General features: G+C 44.0%; 2 protein-coding genes across 2 annotated transcripts; both read right to left on the bottom strand.

Moving 5' to 3' along the window:
- Nucleotides 1-811: 811 nt before the first annotated feature.
- LOC149329963 (arylsulfatase B-like) lies at nucleotides 812-13741 on the bottom strand. Its single transcript, XM_089559695.1, has 8 exons — nucleotides 13632-13741; nucleotides 12327-12437; nucleotides 9854-10003; nucleotides 8827-8953; nucleotides 5782-6072; nucleotides 4434-4671; nucleotides 3803-4025; nucleotides 812-1526 (listed from the first exon to the last, which is right to left on the bottom strand). The coding sequence occupies exons 2-8, from the start codon at nucleotides 12420-12422 to the stop codon at nucleotides 1401-1403; spliced, it is 1251 nt and encodes a 416-aa protein (XP_089415821.1). The 5' UTR covers nucleotides 12423-12437; nucleotides 13632-13741; the 3' UTR covers nucleotides 812-1400.
- LOC149329962 (arylsulfatase B-like) lies at nucleotides 12491-17191 on the bottom strand. The gene is made up of 4 exons (XM_089559333.1): nucleotides 17036-17191; nucleotides 15120-15279; nucleotides 13632-13744; nucleotides 12491-12508 (listed from the first exon to the last, which is right to left on the bottom strand). Exons 1-4 carry the CDS (start codon nucleotides 17189-17191, stop codon nucleotides 12491-12493), a joined length of 447 nt encoding a protein of 148 aa, XP_089415459.1.
- Between the last annotated feature and the right edge of the window lie 3707 nt (nucleotides 17192-20898).

The raw sequence follows: 20898 nt of genomic DNA, 5'->3' as shown, positions 1-20898 counted from the left end.
CACTACAGGCGTCTGTACGACAAAGCGAAGCATTAACGTGCATACCAGCATTCGCAGTAATGCACGCCGTAGCGCCCCCTTTATCTAGGAAGCCCCAACGTTGATGCAGAGTGCGCAAGCCTCTCAGGCTCCAATTGCCTGACCGACTGTGGACCATAGCTGATAAGGACTCAACGGGTTAGGGGCAACTGGGCACACGACTCGTTCATCTAGGCCTGGTTGCATCAAAAGAGCTCGCACCCCATCTGTCGCCGGAATCAGTTTCTCTCCCCTCCCCCCCTCCCCCCTTCATCGCCTCAGCCCACGGACTCGCTCCCCTCTTAGCGAGCAGCAAACCGCTTTCATTGGGGGTTGCGTCCTACTTTGTATTCAAGTGAGAGAGCCTCGATCCTCCGGTACCGTCGCACTCTGGCGTTTCGCGTGCCGGGCGTATCTGCGGAGCAGCCTCGGGAAGTCGAATTCCTTGGAAAGACGCTCGCCGACGGCTGCGGCCCATCTAATGAACGTGTCTTGCCGTCGGCGAAGCGGTGAACTTAAAGAGAGGCAGCGCCGCGCCGCGCCCGAAAAGCGAGACGACCCTTGCGGTAACCACTTCCTCGATTGTGCACGTGTTGATTCTCCTGACTCGTGCGGCAGGTGGTCGAAGCGGTTGGAGGAGTAAACATAGGCGACGACTACGGAGAGATTGGGAGAGGGGTCGCAGGAAGATTGGTGACGTGTCGCACATGACTTCCTCGAACGTCACGAGATTAGGCGGCCTGCAAACAGCCGCAAGCTCGCTTGTGTAATTGATGCCGAAACAACAAGAGGGTGAAAGTCAAAGAACGATAATCGCCGCGCATCTCTCGTGCGGCTTTATTTTTTCCTGTTGGGATTGCCCGGAGAGGAGCTCGTGACGGAGTCGTCATATGCATACTGCCTAGTTTTGGCCGGCGTGTTTACAGCGTTGCGGCAGAGGGATAAATTGCATGCTCTTTAGTAGTTTCCGAAGGATCTCATTAGAGCATTATAAAACGAAGTATCAATATTTATGAGTCTTTATAGCTGCAGGAATAAACGCAGCGTAGGAGCTGACATTATTCACAATATGGATCTTGTTTCTTGGAGGGGGAAGTTGTTTACCTGGGCTACTGGCGAATATTTCCACTCAATATGCTTTCATTTCATGGCAGAGTTGTGGCATGTACACATTCCCTTTGTTTAGAGATTAGTATATGAGTGCGACCTTAAGAAAGACAAGCGCATCATTAGTCAAGGCAGCTGGAAGGCACTAAGTGTTGACTACACATGGGTATCGCGTACGTGTGTTGGCGTTGCGGTTTTGGAGATCATTAATAAGTGAACTTGAAAGCAAAAATAATGTCCTTTTTGTAGGCTTAAAGCAGCCTTTAGCTACAATATTACATAAAGGGTGCCCAGGTATAATTGAAGTTTCTTGGGTCAGCTTTCTTCGTTGGCGGCTGGTTGAGCGGCGGCACCATCTTCTTTTTGTACTGCTTCATTCTTAGCTGCATGAAATCCAGTATCTGCGAGGAAGAAAAGGATCGCTCTTTTCAGTTCTAAGCTAGAACGCATTTTTCGAAAATTAAATCTAGAAGGATAAAAAATGCGCCTCCTAGAGCAAGTGAAACGGTGATGATTTGAAGGAAAGAGATTATAAAATATATGGTACAAAATCGGATAGAAATGGTACGCAGTAGACAGCGATCACTAGCGGACGAATGTGCTTTTAATACGGAAATAACCGAAGGAAATTTGCTCCACTGGAGCTGAATGAGAATGGAACTGATTCTGTGCTTATCATTGTTAACGAAAATACGCAAATGTGCTGCGGCGCGCATGGACACTGAAGCGGTGGTTCTCTTCCGAACATTATGTAATTATTTTGCTACAGTCTTCCCACTCTGTTGCTGAATAGCTATCTAAGCGATTTTAGCGGCTTTACTACCACTTGAAAGTAAGTTGTTTGATTGTTACTCTTAACAAATCCCCCTCCCTTTATACCTATGAAGCGAAACTTTACAAAAAAAAAATAGTTTCTCTGAGGGCAGTGCGCATTCATTAAGATTTAATGTTATACTTTGTAAATCGCGCACTCACATTTAGGATTCTTTATAGCTTCTCTAGTTAGCGTGGGAACATGAAGAAACAAAAAGCTTTTTTCTTTAATATTGTTTTTCAATAAATTTTGACTGCAGTTATACACAGAGGGCGTCTCAGGTAACGTGAGCTAAACGCTTGAACAAAACCGTTGCATTGTTGAGGGGGGGGTGAAGCCAATCACATTTCGTTTGCCGTCACACGGGGCCTCTCGGAGTATTTATTAATTAATCTTAGTTAATTAATTAGCTAGTTAGTGAAGAAAATTTCTTATACACATTTCAGGCTCTAGAGCGGTTCGTTAAGTTGTAGAGGATGTTCAGAAACAGTCGGTTTAATTTTAGAACAAATAGACCTCCTACGTGGTCCCTTTTTTCCGGCACCTAAAGAAAGCCCTTGAAATATTAACAAAAAAAAACACGTGATTTGAGCACTTGCGCAACCGTATTGTAGCCCTGCCTAGCGCGTTTTCATCGAACGAAGCATGCACGCTGACCGCCTCGAAATGAGCGACTAGCGTAGCTCTGAGCACTGCCATGAATGTGCGTAGCACATTTTTCTGTAACATAGAAACTGAGTGTCGTGATCTGCGATAACTTATCGGTAGGCCACCGAACGCCAGTTTCGACGGAGCTTCTATTCAATCCTCAAAGAGACGTATCAAAAAGGAAGCGGAAGATGAGAAGCCGCGTAGCTCTAGGTAGCTTCCACTTCTTTTTATCGTTATGCAGTCCGTCAAAGTGAGCGGCAGCCGCTTTTTAGAGCACGATCAGAGCGCATGTTCATAGCTTCATCACAGTGTTATTGCGCTACAATGCGATGGCCCTTTGTCGCAGCGACGTGTTTTTTGTTTTCACATTTCGCAAGCTTTCTTCAGATACCGCAAAGGAAAACGCAGGGAAGTTACCATATTTTAAGTCTGTTTACTCGTATTTACGTACTTGGAACATATCAGGGAACATAGCAGTGAAGTATTTCTCGGGAGGCCTCTGGCATTAGTTTCTTGGCTAACGGTCCACAACTAAAACACTTCTGCAGCTATTAGCTTTAGCATATCACGAGCTGAGACAAGTATCCAGTTTTGAGAGCACCGCATGCCGGTATCCCATGTAACGGAAGGTAAGTTGAGCACCTGGCTAGGGTCAAGCTTGTATCCATCGCAAGACCGGTGGGTACCTGGCGACACTGTGAATCAACCCCCCCCCCCCCTCTCGCTTGCGGGACGTATGCTAAAATCACCGGGGATTACCGGACGTTTGGTGACGCGCGTATGTGGACATTTTTTCCTACTTCGAAATTGGGGACGTTTTTTCAGGGGAACCGATTGGTGGGCGAGTTGTACATGATACAAACCGCAAATGGGACAAGACGCAAGTGCCTTGTCCGTGTTGTTTCGTCGTGCGTCCTGTGCCTTTTGCGCTTTGTATCATCTAGTTTTTTTCAGGGGCGTTTTTTCCGGAACCCCATCGGAAGAGTGGACAACAGTGATATAAACGCTGCGGTTCTCTATAGAAAATATATTTTTTTTTCAATTATGTGAATCCGAATCAAGTTCTTGTGCTACAAAATTAGAATTTACAGTTTAGATAAGAGGAGATGAATGGCCTGTTAACAGTAATGGCAGTCTGCGCGAGCACTTCTGCTGTAGTAATTAAATCGCACCTAAATGTGTCCTCCTGGCAATCGTGATTGGCGAACTCACGTCAGGGTGCTCCTTGGCGATATTGTCGAGCTCGCAAGGGTCCGAATCGATGTTGAAGAGGCACGGGTGTCTCATGGGGTGGCAGCCGGTGCCGTTGTTGCGTCCGCACAGCACGAACAGCTCGTCCGGCCGATGCGTCGGCATGTTGCGGCCCATGGCACGGATGGTACGAGCCGCGGCGCACTTCGTGTTGAAGGATCCCGAGTTGGAGAAGAACTGTGAGCTGTGCGTAGAACAGTTTGCTATTGCTATTGCTATTGAGTCAGCAATAAGTCCCCGCTTCATTCCGACAGCCGCAGTCAGGGCTGTGCCAAGTAAATTCCACACCTTTCTCACAAGTAGTAGGCTGTTCTGCTTCTTATAGTGTCATACAGTACGGCCGTTATAATACTGTTGCCGTGTAAAATTTTTGATAGGTGATAAGTAACCTTTCCTTCACCCTTCAGGCGATGTGGTGAAAGATCATGCAGTAAATTTTGTTACAGTTTTTTAGAGCAACTTCGTGCTTTGTAGTAACTTTGTAGTAACTTTGTAGTGAACTTTGTAGTCGTCCATCCAAAATCTGCTCAAAACGAGCCCAGACCCCTACTCTTATTGTGTTTACCCCTTGGGGTGAAGAGGTCCGTATTACCGAATTCTGTTCATGTTGCCAGGCTGCTTTCCCGATTCCGACGCCATGTACCATCCGTCGTAGCGTCCCCTGGCTAGAGACCCCTCGACCAACTTGTATCCGTGATAGCGGAGCGCTGACATGTTCCACACGGGGTCAATGTTGAGCAGGATCTCAGAGCGCGGCGACACGTTGTCCGCGATAAGCGTGTCCCACATGTTGATGCCGTCGATGTCACCAAGGTCGTCCACCTTGCCGCCTGTGTGATAACATCCCAAAGGAAAGGCTTCACTATCATACGGCGTGTAATGATGAAAGCAGTGACCTCAGGTGTGAGTGGAGTTTATTGAAGAAAAAGCATTGCCCAACAGAAATAGGTCTGCGTTTTGCTTTGTTTATCTTTTCATGTTAATGCAACAAATTCTCTTGCAGTACTGAATTGGGAGTTCTTTCTTACCTAAAAGATTCTTTTTCTTGTTTTATTTTTTAAGTATGCGAAAGACGTGGAGCTGAAGCAGTTGTAGTTTCATGGTTTGATAAGTAGCGTTAGCCGCTGCAGTACGGTTATCGTCTGGTTAAATGTGTTGTTAAGAAGAAAATAAATCAAGACAATTGAAGGATAAATTTGGGTTGACTTGCTTCGTATGTAGTATCCGAACAAGAAGATACAATTTAGCAGCCTTGTCGCACCGGTGGTCACTTTTTTAATACTAACAAAGAGGTGTTAATTTTCGCTTGAGTGTTTAATGACTTCGCTGGAGCATTTTTTTCTCACCAGGTTGAATTTCACAAGCACTGCTCTGATATTTTCTTTCTTCCTTACCACGGAGAAGTGATTCATTCAATATTTAACAACTGACGAACTCTTTTACTTCACCGATATACTTAAAGAAATTTCTATTTCTCACGGACTTTTACACTGACTCATGCTAATATTAATTTTCATTTTAAGACTGTCTTTAACTTGATCCTCCTCCTCATAGTGATATTACTCCGCCGTATAATTTCACCGCGAGTTAGCTTTGTCTTTCATTCATTACTTTAATAAGGCTGTAGGTTTCATGACATGGCTCTCTTGCATTTAGATGCACAATTTTGTTGTGTCACAGACCCGTGTTAGCTTGGTAGCAATTTTTCTCTCCTTCAAAGAAAAAAAAAAGATCATGGACGTTCTGCACACACCCTTTATGGCAATGCTTATTTGCGGGTTCCGGGTCCTTCAACGTAGTAATTTTAGCACCAGCAGGAAGCAAAGTTCCCGTGAACGAATAAGGCACTTGCCACATGCTGGGTCTATTTTATATTTCAGAGCAAGCAAATTCTGAGAGTAGTCATACGAGAGCACAGCCCTACAAGTCGTCCCGCGCACCTGCGGCAGCGTACAGCGTTGGCAGCCAATCAGTGATGTGCATCAGCTGGTGGGCCACATGAGGCCTCCGGATGAACGTGCTCCAGACAAAGGCCACGCCCCTGACTCCGCCCTCCCAAAGCGTTCCCTTTGTTCCACGCAGGGGCCAATTGGAGCCCGCGCTGTTGTCCACGCCCCCCGCTGCCCCTCCGTTGTCCGTGGTCACCACCAGTATAGTGTCCTTGATGGCGTTCGTGAACAGGAGCGCCTTCATGATCTCGCCGATACTGTCATCTAGAGCCGACACCATACCTGGGAATGAGCATCGTTAATACAGGTGTGAGCAAAACTTCAGCGACGCGCTTTTATGCAACCGGCGACGCTAATTCATCGCCGAAGCTGCGGTGAAGCGCGGAGCACGACGAAGTCTACGTTTCTCTAACCGCTAATTAGTCATCTTTCCTAGTTTCATAGTTCGTAGTTTAAGGTAGCTGCCTATGCCATAAACAGTTCCAATCTATTCATTATAGTTGAGTATATGAAAAAAAATAAGAAGAACCTTAAGTGGGAACCCACAGATATAGCAACTCCAACCATATAGTGTCAAAAAATAGAATAAAAAAAATTCTACAAAGAATGCAAGCAGCTTAATGCTTCCTTTTATTTCGTTGTTGCCCGTTTGCAACCAATCTTCAAGCTTTGGCGGAATTAACCTAGCAATCTATATCAAATAAGCCTAAGTACTGTAAAATGTGAATTCCTGCTCGAGGTACACATGGCACAAATAAGGAAAAGTAGCGGGTCGGCGGAAGGAGAGGGACGGGGGGGAGTGAAATATAAGGCTGCTTTGTCACGTTTGAGCCAGAGAGTAAAATATGAAATAAGTAAAATGAATACACCCGAGTAAGTAAGGTTAGAAAGCAGGAGGGGAGACTGAAGCTCCGCCTTATGACTACTACGCGATAGCCCCAATTGCTTAAAGGTGCCCTGAAGAGGAATCTGAACTCGTCTTTTTGCCGCGGGAACTCGATCTACACGTTCCGAGCTTTCTTAGAGAAATCGGCCACACAGGGCAATAAGTCGATGTTTCTAATTGAATCGTATTAACGTCCGGATCCCGCCTTTAATTTTTGAATTCTCCCCGTAAGGTGGGCGGAGTCGACCAACGCGTGGAGTGCCTTTCAGCCAGCTCCGTGGAGGCTTTGCTTTCGCTTTGTTTTGTTTTTTAGGTTTCCGTGAATAAATAGTTTCATTCGCAGATAATATAGCCGCAAAATAAGCCCGCAGAAATAAAAATACGCGTGGGCTATTTGCTTATAGGGATTACGCCGTATTACTCCACCGATGGTAGAGCGGCAAGCCCCCACCGGACTGGGTGAAGGGCGCTGCACGCGTTGGTCGACTCCGCCCACCGTACGGGAAGAATTAAGAAAAAAAGGCTGGAGCCGGACGTTAATTCGGTTTAATTAGGGAAATCGGCCGCACAGGGCAATAGTTTGAAGTTTCTAAGAATGTTCGGAACGTGTAGATCGAGTTCCCGCGGCAAAAAGACGAGTTCAGATTCCTCTTCACTGCACCTTTAATGCCGATGTATGCGACATGTGTCTTTTTTTACTTAACATTTATAGATTCCTGGGAGTCATCAGAACACTCCCAGCGAAGTGGCGCAGCGCTTAAAAGATGCTTTACAGCGCTTTGATGGCAGGCGATGGCTCTGGAGGTGCTTGTGAGAACCAAGTTGCTCTTCCCGAACAATGTCTTGGAACGAATCATTAACTGAACTGCCACCTGTCACGGTAGACAGGATGTGATGACATGACAAGGTTACGTGATGTAGGTGGGCCACCTGCCACCTAGGTTGCTTTTCTAGCGATTTTTCACGGGTTTGTTCTTCACGGTCAACGACGCCAGCTTCTCTGCGACACCGGGCCTTTAATAATATCGCGTAAAGCATGTCAATTAAAAAAAATTACAGAAAGCACTAGCGATAGACTGATTAAGCGGCGTACCAGGCAGCTTGCTTGCACCTGCCACAATTGAATAAATACACTTATGAAATAAAATGCGAGCGCTAATCAGTACGGAGCTGTTGCAGGCCCTCGTACATTTCCACGTTCAAAACAATATGGCCTAAGTACGAAAAGATTGCTGTAAAGCCATGAGCGACATTATGTAGACATTGTTTCTACACAAAAACGTAAGCAGCAACACATCTTTTGCATCAATGACCATTTTGTGGTTGCTGAAATATTACTAGTAAAACTAAAAATATTCCTCTAAAAATAAGTAGAATTTGTATTCATGAACATACTTCTATGGAGGAATATGTGTGAAAATATATCTGTAAAAAAAATGTTTTGGTGAGCAAGCGCTAAATCTGCGTTGCGAAAGTTGAAAGAGAAATATATTAACATGCAACCGAACTTATACATGAAGTGCGACAGCTCTTGTTTCACAAGAATTCACATGTGACTACCGCAGTCGCTATATTTTTCTTCTTTCAGAAGTCTAGTAAACCAGCATTGCAATTTAAACTCTGGCGTTGAGTAGGTTACTGATTCACCAAAGCTTCTGTTTATTTTCCAATCTGTAAAGTTCAAAATTTTTATGGGACAATATTATTCATGGCATAACAATGCTTAGAGAGCCTGCACCTCTCATTTACTGGCTCTGAGGTTATCTCGTTGAATAAATATGAAACTTGTGAGAAAATTGAGAAATCTAGCGGTAGTCACCTGTATAACGTAAGAAGAACGCGCTCGGGACGTTTCACAGGTATTTCGAAGTTGAAGTTTTTTTAAGCACGCAGTTGCTTAAATTATCTTGCATTACCTTTACAACACAATTATTAATTCGTCATTAGGGCAGAAGTTTGGTTGAAAAAGCTGTTTTCGCATTCTCATTTATCAGGGGTGCTTTTTTCGCCGATAGCATATGCACCTTGGACTTGCTTTGATGCCAGCTTTTTGCGAAAGCCTGTGAATATATTCTAGGCAGCACGCGATGTGTTTCTTTGCGGTTAGACTCCGATACGAGGACTATAACAGAGCAGAAAATTTCCCTGACCTGCATACGCTCTTCGTTTTGCGTTTGTTATGTGATTTTGCTTGAGCAGCTCTTCGTCGGGTGCTTCTAGCGGTGTGTAGGAGTTCCCCACGTGGACAGCGGAGTAGCATAGGTAGAGGAAGAGGGGCTGGGCGGAAAAGCAATTGCACGCACAGATGTAAACAACTGTTGTGTAAGTACATGAGCTACAGGCAAAGAGAAGTAGGTTCAGGAGTAAAAAAACAATAGGGGCTAAATAGCAGAAATATGCGGTTCAGTATTAACTTACGTACTTACATTGTATGACAGCAAATATTTTACAATCTCTTTGTAGTTCTTATTTTAATTGTGTGGTTCCGTAGTTTTGATTATAGAGTATACCATTTATTAGCAACAATACAGCTTGTTATCCTTAATTTCTTTACTTGCCTTCTAACAGTGATAACATGAACGAACAACGTGAAGCCAGTTTCACAACGATGGGGTGAGAGCCTTATAGAGATGAAAAGTGCAGCCGGTTGGTGTATCATCTTGTAGCAAAAAGCAGCGCTTACAAGAGACAGAGGAGATTGACGAAACCACACTGTCTTCACTCTGCTTGTCCCAATGTCATCTGTCCCCTGTAAGCGCTGTTTTTTCCTGCAAGATGGGCGAGAACTTAATCAAACTGCACCATAGGGTTCTCTATCTTCAGCAGCTGATGTGTGAGTTAGTCAAAAGAAGTGAGGGGCACAATCACTTTCCCGCTTTTTATGCTGCGCCTTTTGCACTGCTTCCTGGCAAAACCTGCGGTAACCAACTCAATCAGGTTCCTCCTTTGGTGCCCAAACCACACGGCTAACGTACAAGACGCGCTAACTTAACATAATGCCATAAGAATGCTGCACATTAGCACTCCAAAAACAGAATTTTTTCGAGCCCCTAAAGAAACTAGCAGCTCTTTGATTTATCTTTAAAAAATTTAACCTTCGATTCAGAAATTGCCGTAAACATAAATCAAGCATTAAAACAAAGAATGAACGCATCAAGTGTTTTCCATTTACCGTACCTTGTTCTGGTTCCTTTTCTTCAGCACTTCGACAGCTTTCTCTGTGAAAAGCGTGGTGGTGTATTTACCGGAAGATTCCTCGTCAGCCCTCGTGTTATCCCACATGTCGAGGCCCCAACCAGTCCAGGTGTCGTTGTCGGTGCTGAAAATCTTTGATTAGAAGAAACTGATCAGTGCAGTTATTAATTTCGCTAAATCGAGTACTCAGGATGTTTATAGAGCTTCTAGCTTTAGTGAAAAACAATGCGGTTGATTATTTATTGATAAAGTACTTTATTTGAAGAAATAATGCGTGTCGGGACACTGGCTATCAAAAAGGGAATTCGAGCAGCCGAAGTGTTCCTATGAAACATCTTTCACTGGGGATATGCTCCTGTTCTAATACAGTCGAACTCACTTAAAACGGCCGCAGATATAACGAACGCTCGCTTATTACGAACGAAGGCGGCGCTACCGTCCAAATGTGCATTAGGGCAATGACAGTGCATCTCAGACACAACGAAGAACTTTGTCCGCGCAACTCGTTTATACCGAACGAGAAGGTACTGAGAACTTTCCCCGGAATCGAAAAACTCGCGCTTCTACACAGCGCGAGCACCGAGGAGTATCTCTCAGCCTTTGCGACGCCAGTTCAGAAAGAACATGAAGGACGAAAAAAATGAAAAAGGCGGCATTGAACCACAGGTAACCGCCGGCCAAGCGCACGAGGATGGCCAACGAGGTTGTTCATACATGCCTGCATTTATGCCGACTAGGCAAAGCCTCAGCTAAGCGATGAGAAAGAGGCAGCGTCGAAAACGAAGCTACTGCGCATCGTCGTGGTTCAACCAAAGCAAGCGACTTGAGAAAGTTCAATGCTTACTGGCCCCGCTGTTCAAGTGGTATTCGTCGCCTGGCTGGTCGGCCATCCAAATTTGGTGTTGCTACGACGTGCATACGACACACACACCATAGACAGTGTACACGTTCTGTACACACGTTCGGTGGGCTACCTCCGTCATCATACTATCCGTTTCTTTCTGTCTTTTCCTGCGTGTGTGCCTCTTTTGCGCCGTTAAAAACATTGTAATATGAACCAAAAAGCACTTCATCAAGTACGACAGATGATGCAGTCGAAAATCAACGTGAACCGACGCATGCTGATTTGAGGGCAATGAGCCGTTGATGCCTAGCTAGTTGATATCTCCTTACACGATTTAGTTTGTTTTCAACCAGAAGCGCACTAATAAAGTTAATGTATGCTAAGTACGAGCGCGCCCTGAACGAATACGATTCTGATAGGACTAGGAAAACCGACTTCTCACCATCTCTCATTAGCGTTTCAACTGCGATCAGTTATATGGCATCCGTAAAAGAGATTGTCTGCAGCAAAGATCTCGGCGCAAGGACATGATAAGACTCAAGATCCTGGAGAGTCCCGTAACAGGGTTTGCTTTAAGAAATAGACGCACTTAACGCACCTTTTCCAAGAAATAAATGTCACGTTTGTCAGACGCAGCATTTTTTCAGCAATATGTAAAGTCCGGGTACTACGAGCTTCGATACAACGAAAGCCACCCGCGTAACCGTAAAATTTGTTATAAGTGGACTCAACTGTACCTTTAAAGCTGAACAGAAAAGTTACAGCCGCAGTTTCAAGCATCACGCTGAGTAATTTGCGGAAAAGAACATAAGCAGAACGGGAAACTAAAGGCCGTTATGCAGGGAACTAATTTCCAGCGATGAACTGTAGGACGTCTGGCAGCCGGCGTTAATATACGCCGACTGCCGGATATCTTCGCGCGCCTCGCATTAACACTAGGAGCCCACTGAACCGGAAGGGGCGGCAGCCGTCCAAGATTTGCAAAGCGTAGGGCCGCGGCATTGTCCGCCACATGAATCTTGCAGTAAAAGTTCATTCCGTGTGGATCTGGCTTAAGTTCAGCGTGGAACACTAATTCGAGAACCAGAGTCTCAGTTTATTCTTCAGCTGTGCTGCCTCGCAAATGACAGTTCGTGGTACATTTATGAAGTCACGTTTTGTAGAGAAGTCTGTGAGATCGAATACGTATGCATGATAGGAAATTCTTGGCGCCGTGTATGTTGAGCGCAAAACCTCAGAAGCGATATTTTCAGATTTTAAATCCGGAATACCAATCTTTTGCGTTAGATATATGTATTTTAAAACTAACTTTCAGGCATAGGTATACCTTTTTCTTACAAAGATTTTTGAGTAGCGTCGTATTAAAAAATCTGACTTCTACAAAACGAGGTCATGAGGCGGGCTAATACGCAGATATTTCCAGTGAACGCATAATGAATAAAAGATTTTTCATACGCTTTCCGAGAACCCAGAAGCTTCTATTGTGCATTATTTTAAGGAAAGCTTTACACTGCATTTATTCACTGGCAAGGCTCCCATGCGTGCGGCTGCTATAGATGTTTCTTACATTTATACAGTGTAAGCAAACAAAAGTCGGAAAGGCTCTCATACCGAGAAGGATGTGTGATCCGTGTAGTCCTGGTGGTCCGTGTAAGAACCGTAAAAGCTGTCAAATCCCCGAAAGGTCGGTGTATAGTTCGTTGACATGTGCCCAAGATGCCACTGAAAGAACAATTTCAAAAAATAAAACTATGAGCGCTTGTATTAGTATAGCCTCAACAGCGCAACAAAAACTGGAGGAAACGGAAAAAACAGACAAGCACTGACAGTGATTGTTGCGCCGTTGAGACAATATCAATACATACCAACTGGCCCAAACTTCAGCTTTGCTTTTTAAGAGCTTGACTTAGCATTCAGTACCCAAATTGCAGACTCTCTCTGTCTTTTTCTGCCACATGAACCATGCGAAACATGCGAAAAAATAGCACATGCGAAAAAAGAGCACATAGCCCGTCCTTGTTAGCGCTGTTTATGTTAAGTGAACAATCAACTGGCGTAACAAGCTTCAGTTCTTTCCCATCATTACTGTGGAGGCATTTATGACTAAGCCGGCCTTTGCTTTCGATCAAACTCGAATGTTAGAACTCGTTTTGTTCAATGTAATGGCGACCAAAATTGTTGGAGGTTGAGTGCTGTTATACTGCTTATACGTATAACAACATTCATGTTTATCCTGATGCTTTTTATAGGCAGCGGAAGGCTTTCGACGCCTTGTGCTGAGTCATACGCGTTCATCTTCCGTAAAATACAGCACATTTCCCTTGTATGTGGGTTAGTCAGATGCTGCTAAGGTGAATCTATGATACCCGAATAACACGCAAGAAAGCTTAAATGCACATTGCGTGACGAACAAGACGCGTATGTTCACCAAAATTTTTAATGTAATTTTCTTACTAGCGCCATATGCCATAAATGATAGTTTCTCTAGCTCAGTTAAGCTCTCGTGACAACGATCGCCTGTGTACTCGGTTATGGTTAACATGGCATCATTTCTCGGAAAGTAATAATCACCGGTGTTTTTGAGAGGACGTAGCATGTATCGCTGTCAAATTCGAAAACAATTGAGAGCAATTACTGCTCAATACATAACCGCCGTAAATTACTGAAAGAGAACACAGCGTAAACTGAATCCTCTGAGGAGAATGGAGGCTGTAAGGCAGAAGCAAGATTAGCTTAATACTTGTGTAAGTACCCCTCTGGCCTCGGTCAAGTATTGGCAATAACGCCATGGCGAAATTACGACATCGAGAAAGTGCACAACGCTACGAAGCTACCGCACACAGCTCTATAATAACGGATAAAATACGCTATCAATACAACACAATGTTTACGGGAACCGGCTGATAAAGTTTTTACCTTTCCGATAGCATGTGTTTCGTAACCCAATTCTTTGAGGTACTCCGGCAGTAGTTTGAAGTTGAGAGGCAGCCCGTACGGTTCGGCTGCACGAATCTCATCATGCTGGAGGCCTACAAAAAAAGAGCACTCAGTACAAGGAATGACATCCATGCGATAGTGCAAAACTCCATCGCATCTGAACTGCTGATTATTTAACACAATTATGCATGAACGTCTTGTGTAAGTTTTGAGCTGCAAGGAGCACGCATAAATTTTTGCAATTTTTCTATACCCGCCTTGCGAAGTAATTCCGGCTCTTATTTTTCCTGTTCCTTTCGCTGCTGCATTATCATTCCTCTAGGAACAGACCCCATGTTATATAGAAGCCAGAACACTGCATTCTGAATGTCGCTTGCTTTCAGCAAATATTTTATTACATGTCAAGCCGTTGTGTTGCGGCCTTCCCACACTTCAGCACAGGTGAACTGTTCTAGGCGAAAAAGTTCTTCTGGGGCCCTAAAGTAATTCATGCGGAGAGTCTACACGTTATTTTTGCTCTGGCCGTAGCGTGCTAGGCAAACGAGTTCATTCTGAGTATACAGCTGAATACGCTGGCGGCACAGATCCTCCTTTTGATAATAGTAGCTCGGCTCCATAAAGTTAGATGCTTTTTCTTCCTGGAATACAGAGTGTTTTTGAGCTAGCGCCTTGAGCTCAGTATTAAATAAAAAAGTTTCTTAGAAAGTGAACTAGCTGAGTACAAGGGTGAGTGACGCCTGTCTGCCACTTCGGCAGCTTTGAGAGCGACGCACACATTTAAAACTGAAAGTGCCGCATGCGTTAGCGAAAATTTGGACAGGCGCCAAGGTGGAAGCAATGATGAATAACTGACTGAGGAGTTAGCCAGAAGAGCTTTTTCATCTATAGTACCGGTACTAGGCCACGGGCCACGTAATAAATGGGTCACGTAATAAAGACGAGTTGCGGCTGAATATGAAATGCCTTTAATTATTCTTGAATTTTTGGAATTTTCTAAGTTCTGCTGCGACATTTGTTTATATGTTTTATATACATAAACGAGCTTTTTCGTCAGCTGGATAAAATTCCCGGACATAAATGTAAAGTACAATGCAGGTATTCAAAAACAGAGAACCTATTATGCAAACAGGGTTGCTCCAGATCCTTTATTCTGAGTGTAACTTCCTACGCTGCACTTATTTTAGCTGATTTGCGCACATGCTGAAAAGTAGAAAAAAAATATTTCTGAGAGGCCTTGGTTAGCATTTGATTCCAAAGATACTTTTTTTTCTGCAAGTTATTTTTTTACACTACTAAACACGTGCCTTTGCTTCGGTTAATTTAGACTTTGATGGCACTTGTCCAAATTTTGACACTTTCCCTTCAAATGAGCCGCGTTAACGGTTCACATACTATTATGATTAAAAGGTACCATTATTTTAAAGAAACACACCTCCCTTTGTCAGCATGTATAAAGTACTGCATTACCAATGCGGATCGGATAGGTTCCCGTAAGAAGAGCAGCCCTCGATGGCGTGCACAGGGGAGTGACGTAGTAGTTGTTGAGTATGACGCCGTCGCCAGCCATAACGTCCAGGTTGGGCGTTCGGACCTGTGTTGACTCGTGGAAGCTCACGTCATTCCAGCCCTGAAACCGGACGCCAGAGAATCACCCTACTACAATGGAGAATGGTTCGCTAATCAGAAAAAAAGGATGTACTGTGGAGAAATCGAATAGTAATTATTTTTGTGCTGTAATGAGCTGTAAATAAGGAAAAGTATGCAGCTTTTCCCAAAGTTGTTTTTCAGAATATTAGAATCAGTACCTACGTGCAGTTATGAGAAAAAAACATCGCCTAAAGAAAATTTTTTTTTGCTCTTTTGGCAGCTGCACAGCTTTGTAGCTTATAAATAAAAAAAAACTAAAAATTTCAGGCTTGAATGGTTCTTACTGGCGGTCTCTTTACGGTCACGACCTGTGTGACGCTGAAACAGAGTACGAAATGAAGTGCAGCTCTTCAGCCATGTGGTACGAAATACAAGGCCCTAGTACGCATGGTCCGTAAAAAAAATTATTAGGCGGTATAATCGAGCTCTTTATGGGCTCATGCTGATAGCCACTAAAGGCCTGAAGCAGCCTTAGGATGCAGCGGCCAGGTAGGGACGGCTACACTACATAAAGGCAAACAATTTTCATAAATTATTTGATATCAGTAAAGTTAACCAACCAATTCTATTAAAAACTTTCTTTTCCATGCTGTTTCTTAAGAAGTTGCAGCATGGGGGTGGCCTTTACAATTTATACCACCTGTAGTAGGCGTCTCTATACTTTTAAATCTGTATACGATAAAGAACTCGAAACTGTGGAGCTTATTGCGACGCCTTCGTTCCTTTGTTGTTGCTTTAGCCGGCAAAAAAAATATACTATTTCTTTTTATGCTTAGTACATTAATGGAGCATTGATAAAATAGTTCTAGACGCACTGATAGCCTACGTCTTTGCACATCACCTCATTCCTCGCCCAGTTTGTACTTGTCGCAACTTAGTATATTATAATGAAGCCAGTCACACAGAGATTGAGCGCCCTTCTCGAATGCTGAGCATTTCCACTACTGTTTCACTTAAATATACTTAATTTTTCACGTGAAAAGATTAAGGAGCCCTTAGCGGCAAATGTTTTCACATTCCGTTCATTTTTAACTAACTTTTGCATCTATTTATCCGCGTAATGTGGTCTAGCATTGTCGGAAACGTAGTATCACTGTAAGTAAAGGGAACGAAACTTCTTTTACACTTACGCAGTTCTGCTCTAAAAACTTTTTAAATGTTTTTCGCTGGAGGAGAGCTTTCTTGTTTAACTGTTTTCGTTGTTTTTCTGGGTACCATCTTCAGTTAATGTTTAACACACCTGGAAGATGTAAGCACGAGCCAGCGCGGTAGAGCACGTCACAGTACTTAGTACTCTGAGCAAGTCAGCCATGTGTCGCTAGGTAAAGCAGAGCTTAGCGCGCCTGAAATTAGTGCTGGATAATCGGCTGTTTTCATCGCAGGAGCAGAAATTATCGTTGCTTTATAGTTTCTTCAAATACGCAGGGGCGGAATTACAAACCGCTCTCATTCTGAAGGCAGACTCAGAACAGTCTGAAAGCCCCGCTCCGATAGGGCAGCCATGACAACACTGGGGGCGTGGTCAGGGTCTAACAACTGGACTGGGCGTAGTCAGGTTCAACCAATTGAAGCGGGGTTTTGAGAATGTTTTGATACCGTCTTTAGATTACGAGCGTTTTGTGACTCTGTCCTAGGTGTCTTGATTTTGGGATTATAGCGACGAATACAACTAATATTCAAACTCATGCAGGTTGTTTCATCATCACTCAATGTAAAAGCCACAGAATAATACTCACCAAGTCGTCCACAACCACCAGCACGATATTTGGCTGGCTTTGGGCCGCAGCAGGCTGATATATCGACGCAGTTATCACAAACAACACGCACAAATGAACGAGGCGCATCATGCTCGATGAAAGCGGCGACGTGAGGAACATGTTGAAGAAGAACATTGTTTCCCTACTGAAGTCTATTTTTGCACGCAATGTGGCAGTGGTGCTACTCGGAGATAGACATGGCATACATGCACGCAGCAAACGACCAGCACACACTGGACGCGGCGACGCGCTGTCAGCGAAGAGGCCGGATGTCGCATCTGGCTGTAACTTTAGCTGCCTTCTAACGTTGCACAGTGCGGAGTAGGTGGTGGGACGCTACGTAGCCAACCGTGCCGCGGAGAAACTCTATGCATATATTTAATATGAAGGATGAGGCTAAATGCCGTTACGTCGCCATGGAAACTGAAGAATGAATAAAGTTACTTCGAAACAATGGCTCAAGGGGCCGAGAAGCCACAAGTACTGTGTGTATTTTTATTATTTCAGCCAGTCAACGTGCGCAAACAAACCATTTAATCCCCTCTTATTTGTCGCTTGTCTAACGATGTTAACATGATTACCGATAAAACCGATTCAATTAAGCCGTTGTTTCGCGCTCGTTGGCATCATGACAGCATTATTATTTTGAAAAGTTTAAAGCGTGAGTCGTTCTTTTTTCTAAATCCCGATGATTTAATTTTAACGGTGCAAACGCAGCTCTGTAGAATGATCTGTCTAATGGTAATTTTTAGTGCATACCTGGTAGGGTCAAAAACGATGTTTTTTTCGAATAATTTCTTTTTAGAGAGGCTGAGTACCACTTCAGAAGAAGACATGCACACAAGAAAAAAAAACATTCATTGTTTCGCGGCTTTGTGGTAGGTGCTAAAGCTCACAGATATGAGGCAGATGAGGAAAAATAGGCCGCTGCTATGGCCACTTATTTTGTGTATTGAAAGTAATGTCTCGAAGTGCATCTGAGAGGCGAGCGTTTTCAACATGTGTACCTGTGTCCTTACAGTACACATAGACATATGAAAGCCGCAGCACTAATCAGATAGCTATAGCTTTCTATCTCATTTGTTAGCAGAAACGACACAAGGAGCGGGGAGGGACATTGGCGTTGAAATGTCATTTTTCAGGTGCGGCACATATTAGTAAGATGACGACACAAATACACCACTCTAAGCGGTGTGTCACGTTCACGTAAACAACAATTTTTCTCCTGCACCCTGCTCCTACCAGTGCAACAAAATTTAGAGCATTGTATTCTAAAAGCGATGGTTCCCCGGCGAGACACGCACGTATTCGTACACAGAAAATGTCCGAGGTAATCGCGAAAAGTGATAACTCGTGCGCTTTCCGCATCGTAGCGCCCGTGTAGTAAAGGAAACAGATTTAAAGGGAATGGTGCAAACACCAGAGCGAAATTTCAGGGGGAAATCAGCAACGCATGAAAAGCCCAAAAAGCAAGAAACACAGCCATAAAATACTCCCGCCGACCTTGGGCAACGCTGCCTAAAGCAACGACCGATTTAATGGCGATCGACTCAGAAGAGAGCGGCTGGAAAGCGGCGGCCCCCATGTGACAGCGAATGGGAGACACGCCGAACGTTTTGCACTATTCCGAGAACGTGTAACTGCGTCTACGGCTATGATCCCGTACAAGATGGGAGCCCTGTAATCACGGCACATTAAGGTGCACGGAGCATGTTGTCACGTGGTATTTTTTTGTTATTTGGCGAATTTTTATTCTTGCAAAAAAAAAAAGCGTACGTTCAAACAACCTCGTCGGAAGCGGCCCGGTTGGACCATTTTCATGGCGCGCTACGGCCTTCCTATCCACTCCTGAGGATTTTAAGATGTATTTGAAAAGTCTATTGGATATTATCGACTACTTTTAATAATCATGATAGTACTAATGCTTATTTTGACCATCATTTCAGTGATGGTACTGGGATACCGAAATCAAAGCTGTCCCTCGACAGGTTGACAAAGCAACGGGCCACCATTTTGGCCACAGGAAGCAAAGTAGCGTAAAAAAAGAGTTCACCTAAACAGACACCCCTCGCGTTCATTACATTGCAATATAACATTGCAATATACATTGAAATATAGTGATAAAGTTCAAATATAAATCTGCGCTTCCACATGTCTTTAAAAAAAAGAATAAAACCATTGCACATGGCACAACATAAAAGTGATTTGGGCAGTTTACGCAATCAAAGTCATGGTAAAGACTTTTTAACCGAAAATGCAGAACTAACATGCAGTAATAAACCACAATTCTACAATGCGATTGTGTTTTCGCTGTATAAGAAATAAGAGAAATCTGAGAAAGTATAGTAACAATTTGCTAAATCTGACATGTCGGTGTGTTATCTAGTTTCCTAGAGTATGTTTAGTACAGTACGTTATTCCTTGTTCTACGGCTTTCTGGGTGCTTTGTCAAGCCTGAATGATTTTGAGTAAAGAATGTTTGAAGTACGAGGAACAGAAAATGGACGCCTCGTAATTATATAGGCGCTGAAAACATTAACTTACGTTAAGTTGGGAATAACGCTTTGGTATTTCAATATCTCGATTTAGTTTACCTATTCAAAACTAAATAATTATCAACAGCAGTGAAATGGCGGCGATTAAAATATTTTCAGTATAGAATGCGCAGCTTGAAACGAAGTGAAGGAAGGAAGGGAAAACTTTATTTACACCAATGGTTTTTACAGCGAGTAGAACGAAAAAAGGAGGACCTACGACATCCAGTAGGGTAAATAAATTGGTAAATTGGTTTTTGAGGAAAGGAAATGGCGCTGTATCTGTCTCACATATATCGGCGGACACCTGAACCGCGCCGTAAGGGAAAGGAGGAAGGTAGGAGTGAAAGCGGAAAGAGAAAAGAGGTGCCGTAGTGGAGGTCTCCGGAATAATTTCGACCACCTGGGGATCGCTCAGGTTACTCCTCAAATCCAGTAGGGCACCCCTTTCTCTTTTTCTTCTTTCACTCCCACCTTCCTCTTATCCCTTACAGCGTGTTTCAGGTGCCCGCCGAGATCTGTGAGACAGACACTGCGCCATGTCCTTCCCTAATAAACCATTTAACCAATCAACGACAGGATCGGCGGCCTCTTGCAGGAACTTCCATTGTGCGCTTTTAAAGGCGGAAGCCTTTAATGTCTCATCGTTGTAAGCTGCAGTTGTCGACAGAAAATGTCACGCTTTTCAATTGGTGGAAACGGTCGTGACGTCATAGTGCGCGAATTTCAAACGGGGCCAATTGCACTTTGGCTAGTAACCATACAACCAATTGAAGGGATCGTATAGTGATGCTCCAAGTAAGTGGGACTGAGCTTAGTTAATTGCTTAATTACCCGATTACCCTAATTAGCTTTACTAGTCAGGCCATATAAATAAATAAAAGCGATTAAGAAATTAGTCGAGCTCAGGAATCGAACCCCGGTCTTCGGCGTGAGAGACGAGCATGCTATCCACTCCGCCCTGCCAGCTCGATGGTTTGGAATGAACAAAGGCGCGTCTAGTGAATACGGTGTCTTCGCTCGCTCTAATCCTCCTCCATACCCTTCCGGCGAGGTTTAGGTGTCCATCGACAAATGAGAGACAGATACAATTCCTTTCCTCAAAAACCAATATACCGACGAGCGAGGCGTAGAACCGAATGGGCGATGGCGTTCTATGGACTCCTTGGCAGAGTTGCAAGACGCTGTCGCGTTCCACTCTTAGGGGCGAAGCTTAACATCTAACCACACATCAGTGACCACACTTTAGGTCAAAAAAGTGCCCCCCTGAATTTTGACGGGTGTCCACCGAGATATGTGAGACAGTTA

The sequence above is a fragment of the Amblyomma mixtum genome, chromosome 9, assembly GCF_055824585.1.
Source record: "Amblyomma mixtum isolate Tamu chromosome 9, ASM5582458v1, whole genome shotgun sequence".
Lineage (NCBI taxonomy): Eukaryota > Metazoa > Arthropoda > Arachnida > Ixodida > Ixodidae > Amblyomma > Amblyomma mixtum.
The sequence above is the reverse complement of the archived record's forward strand: the minus strand, read 5'-3'. Positions and strand labels throughout refer to the sequence as shown.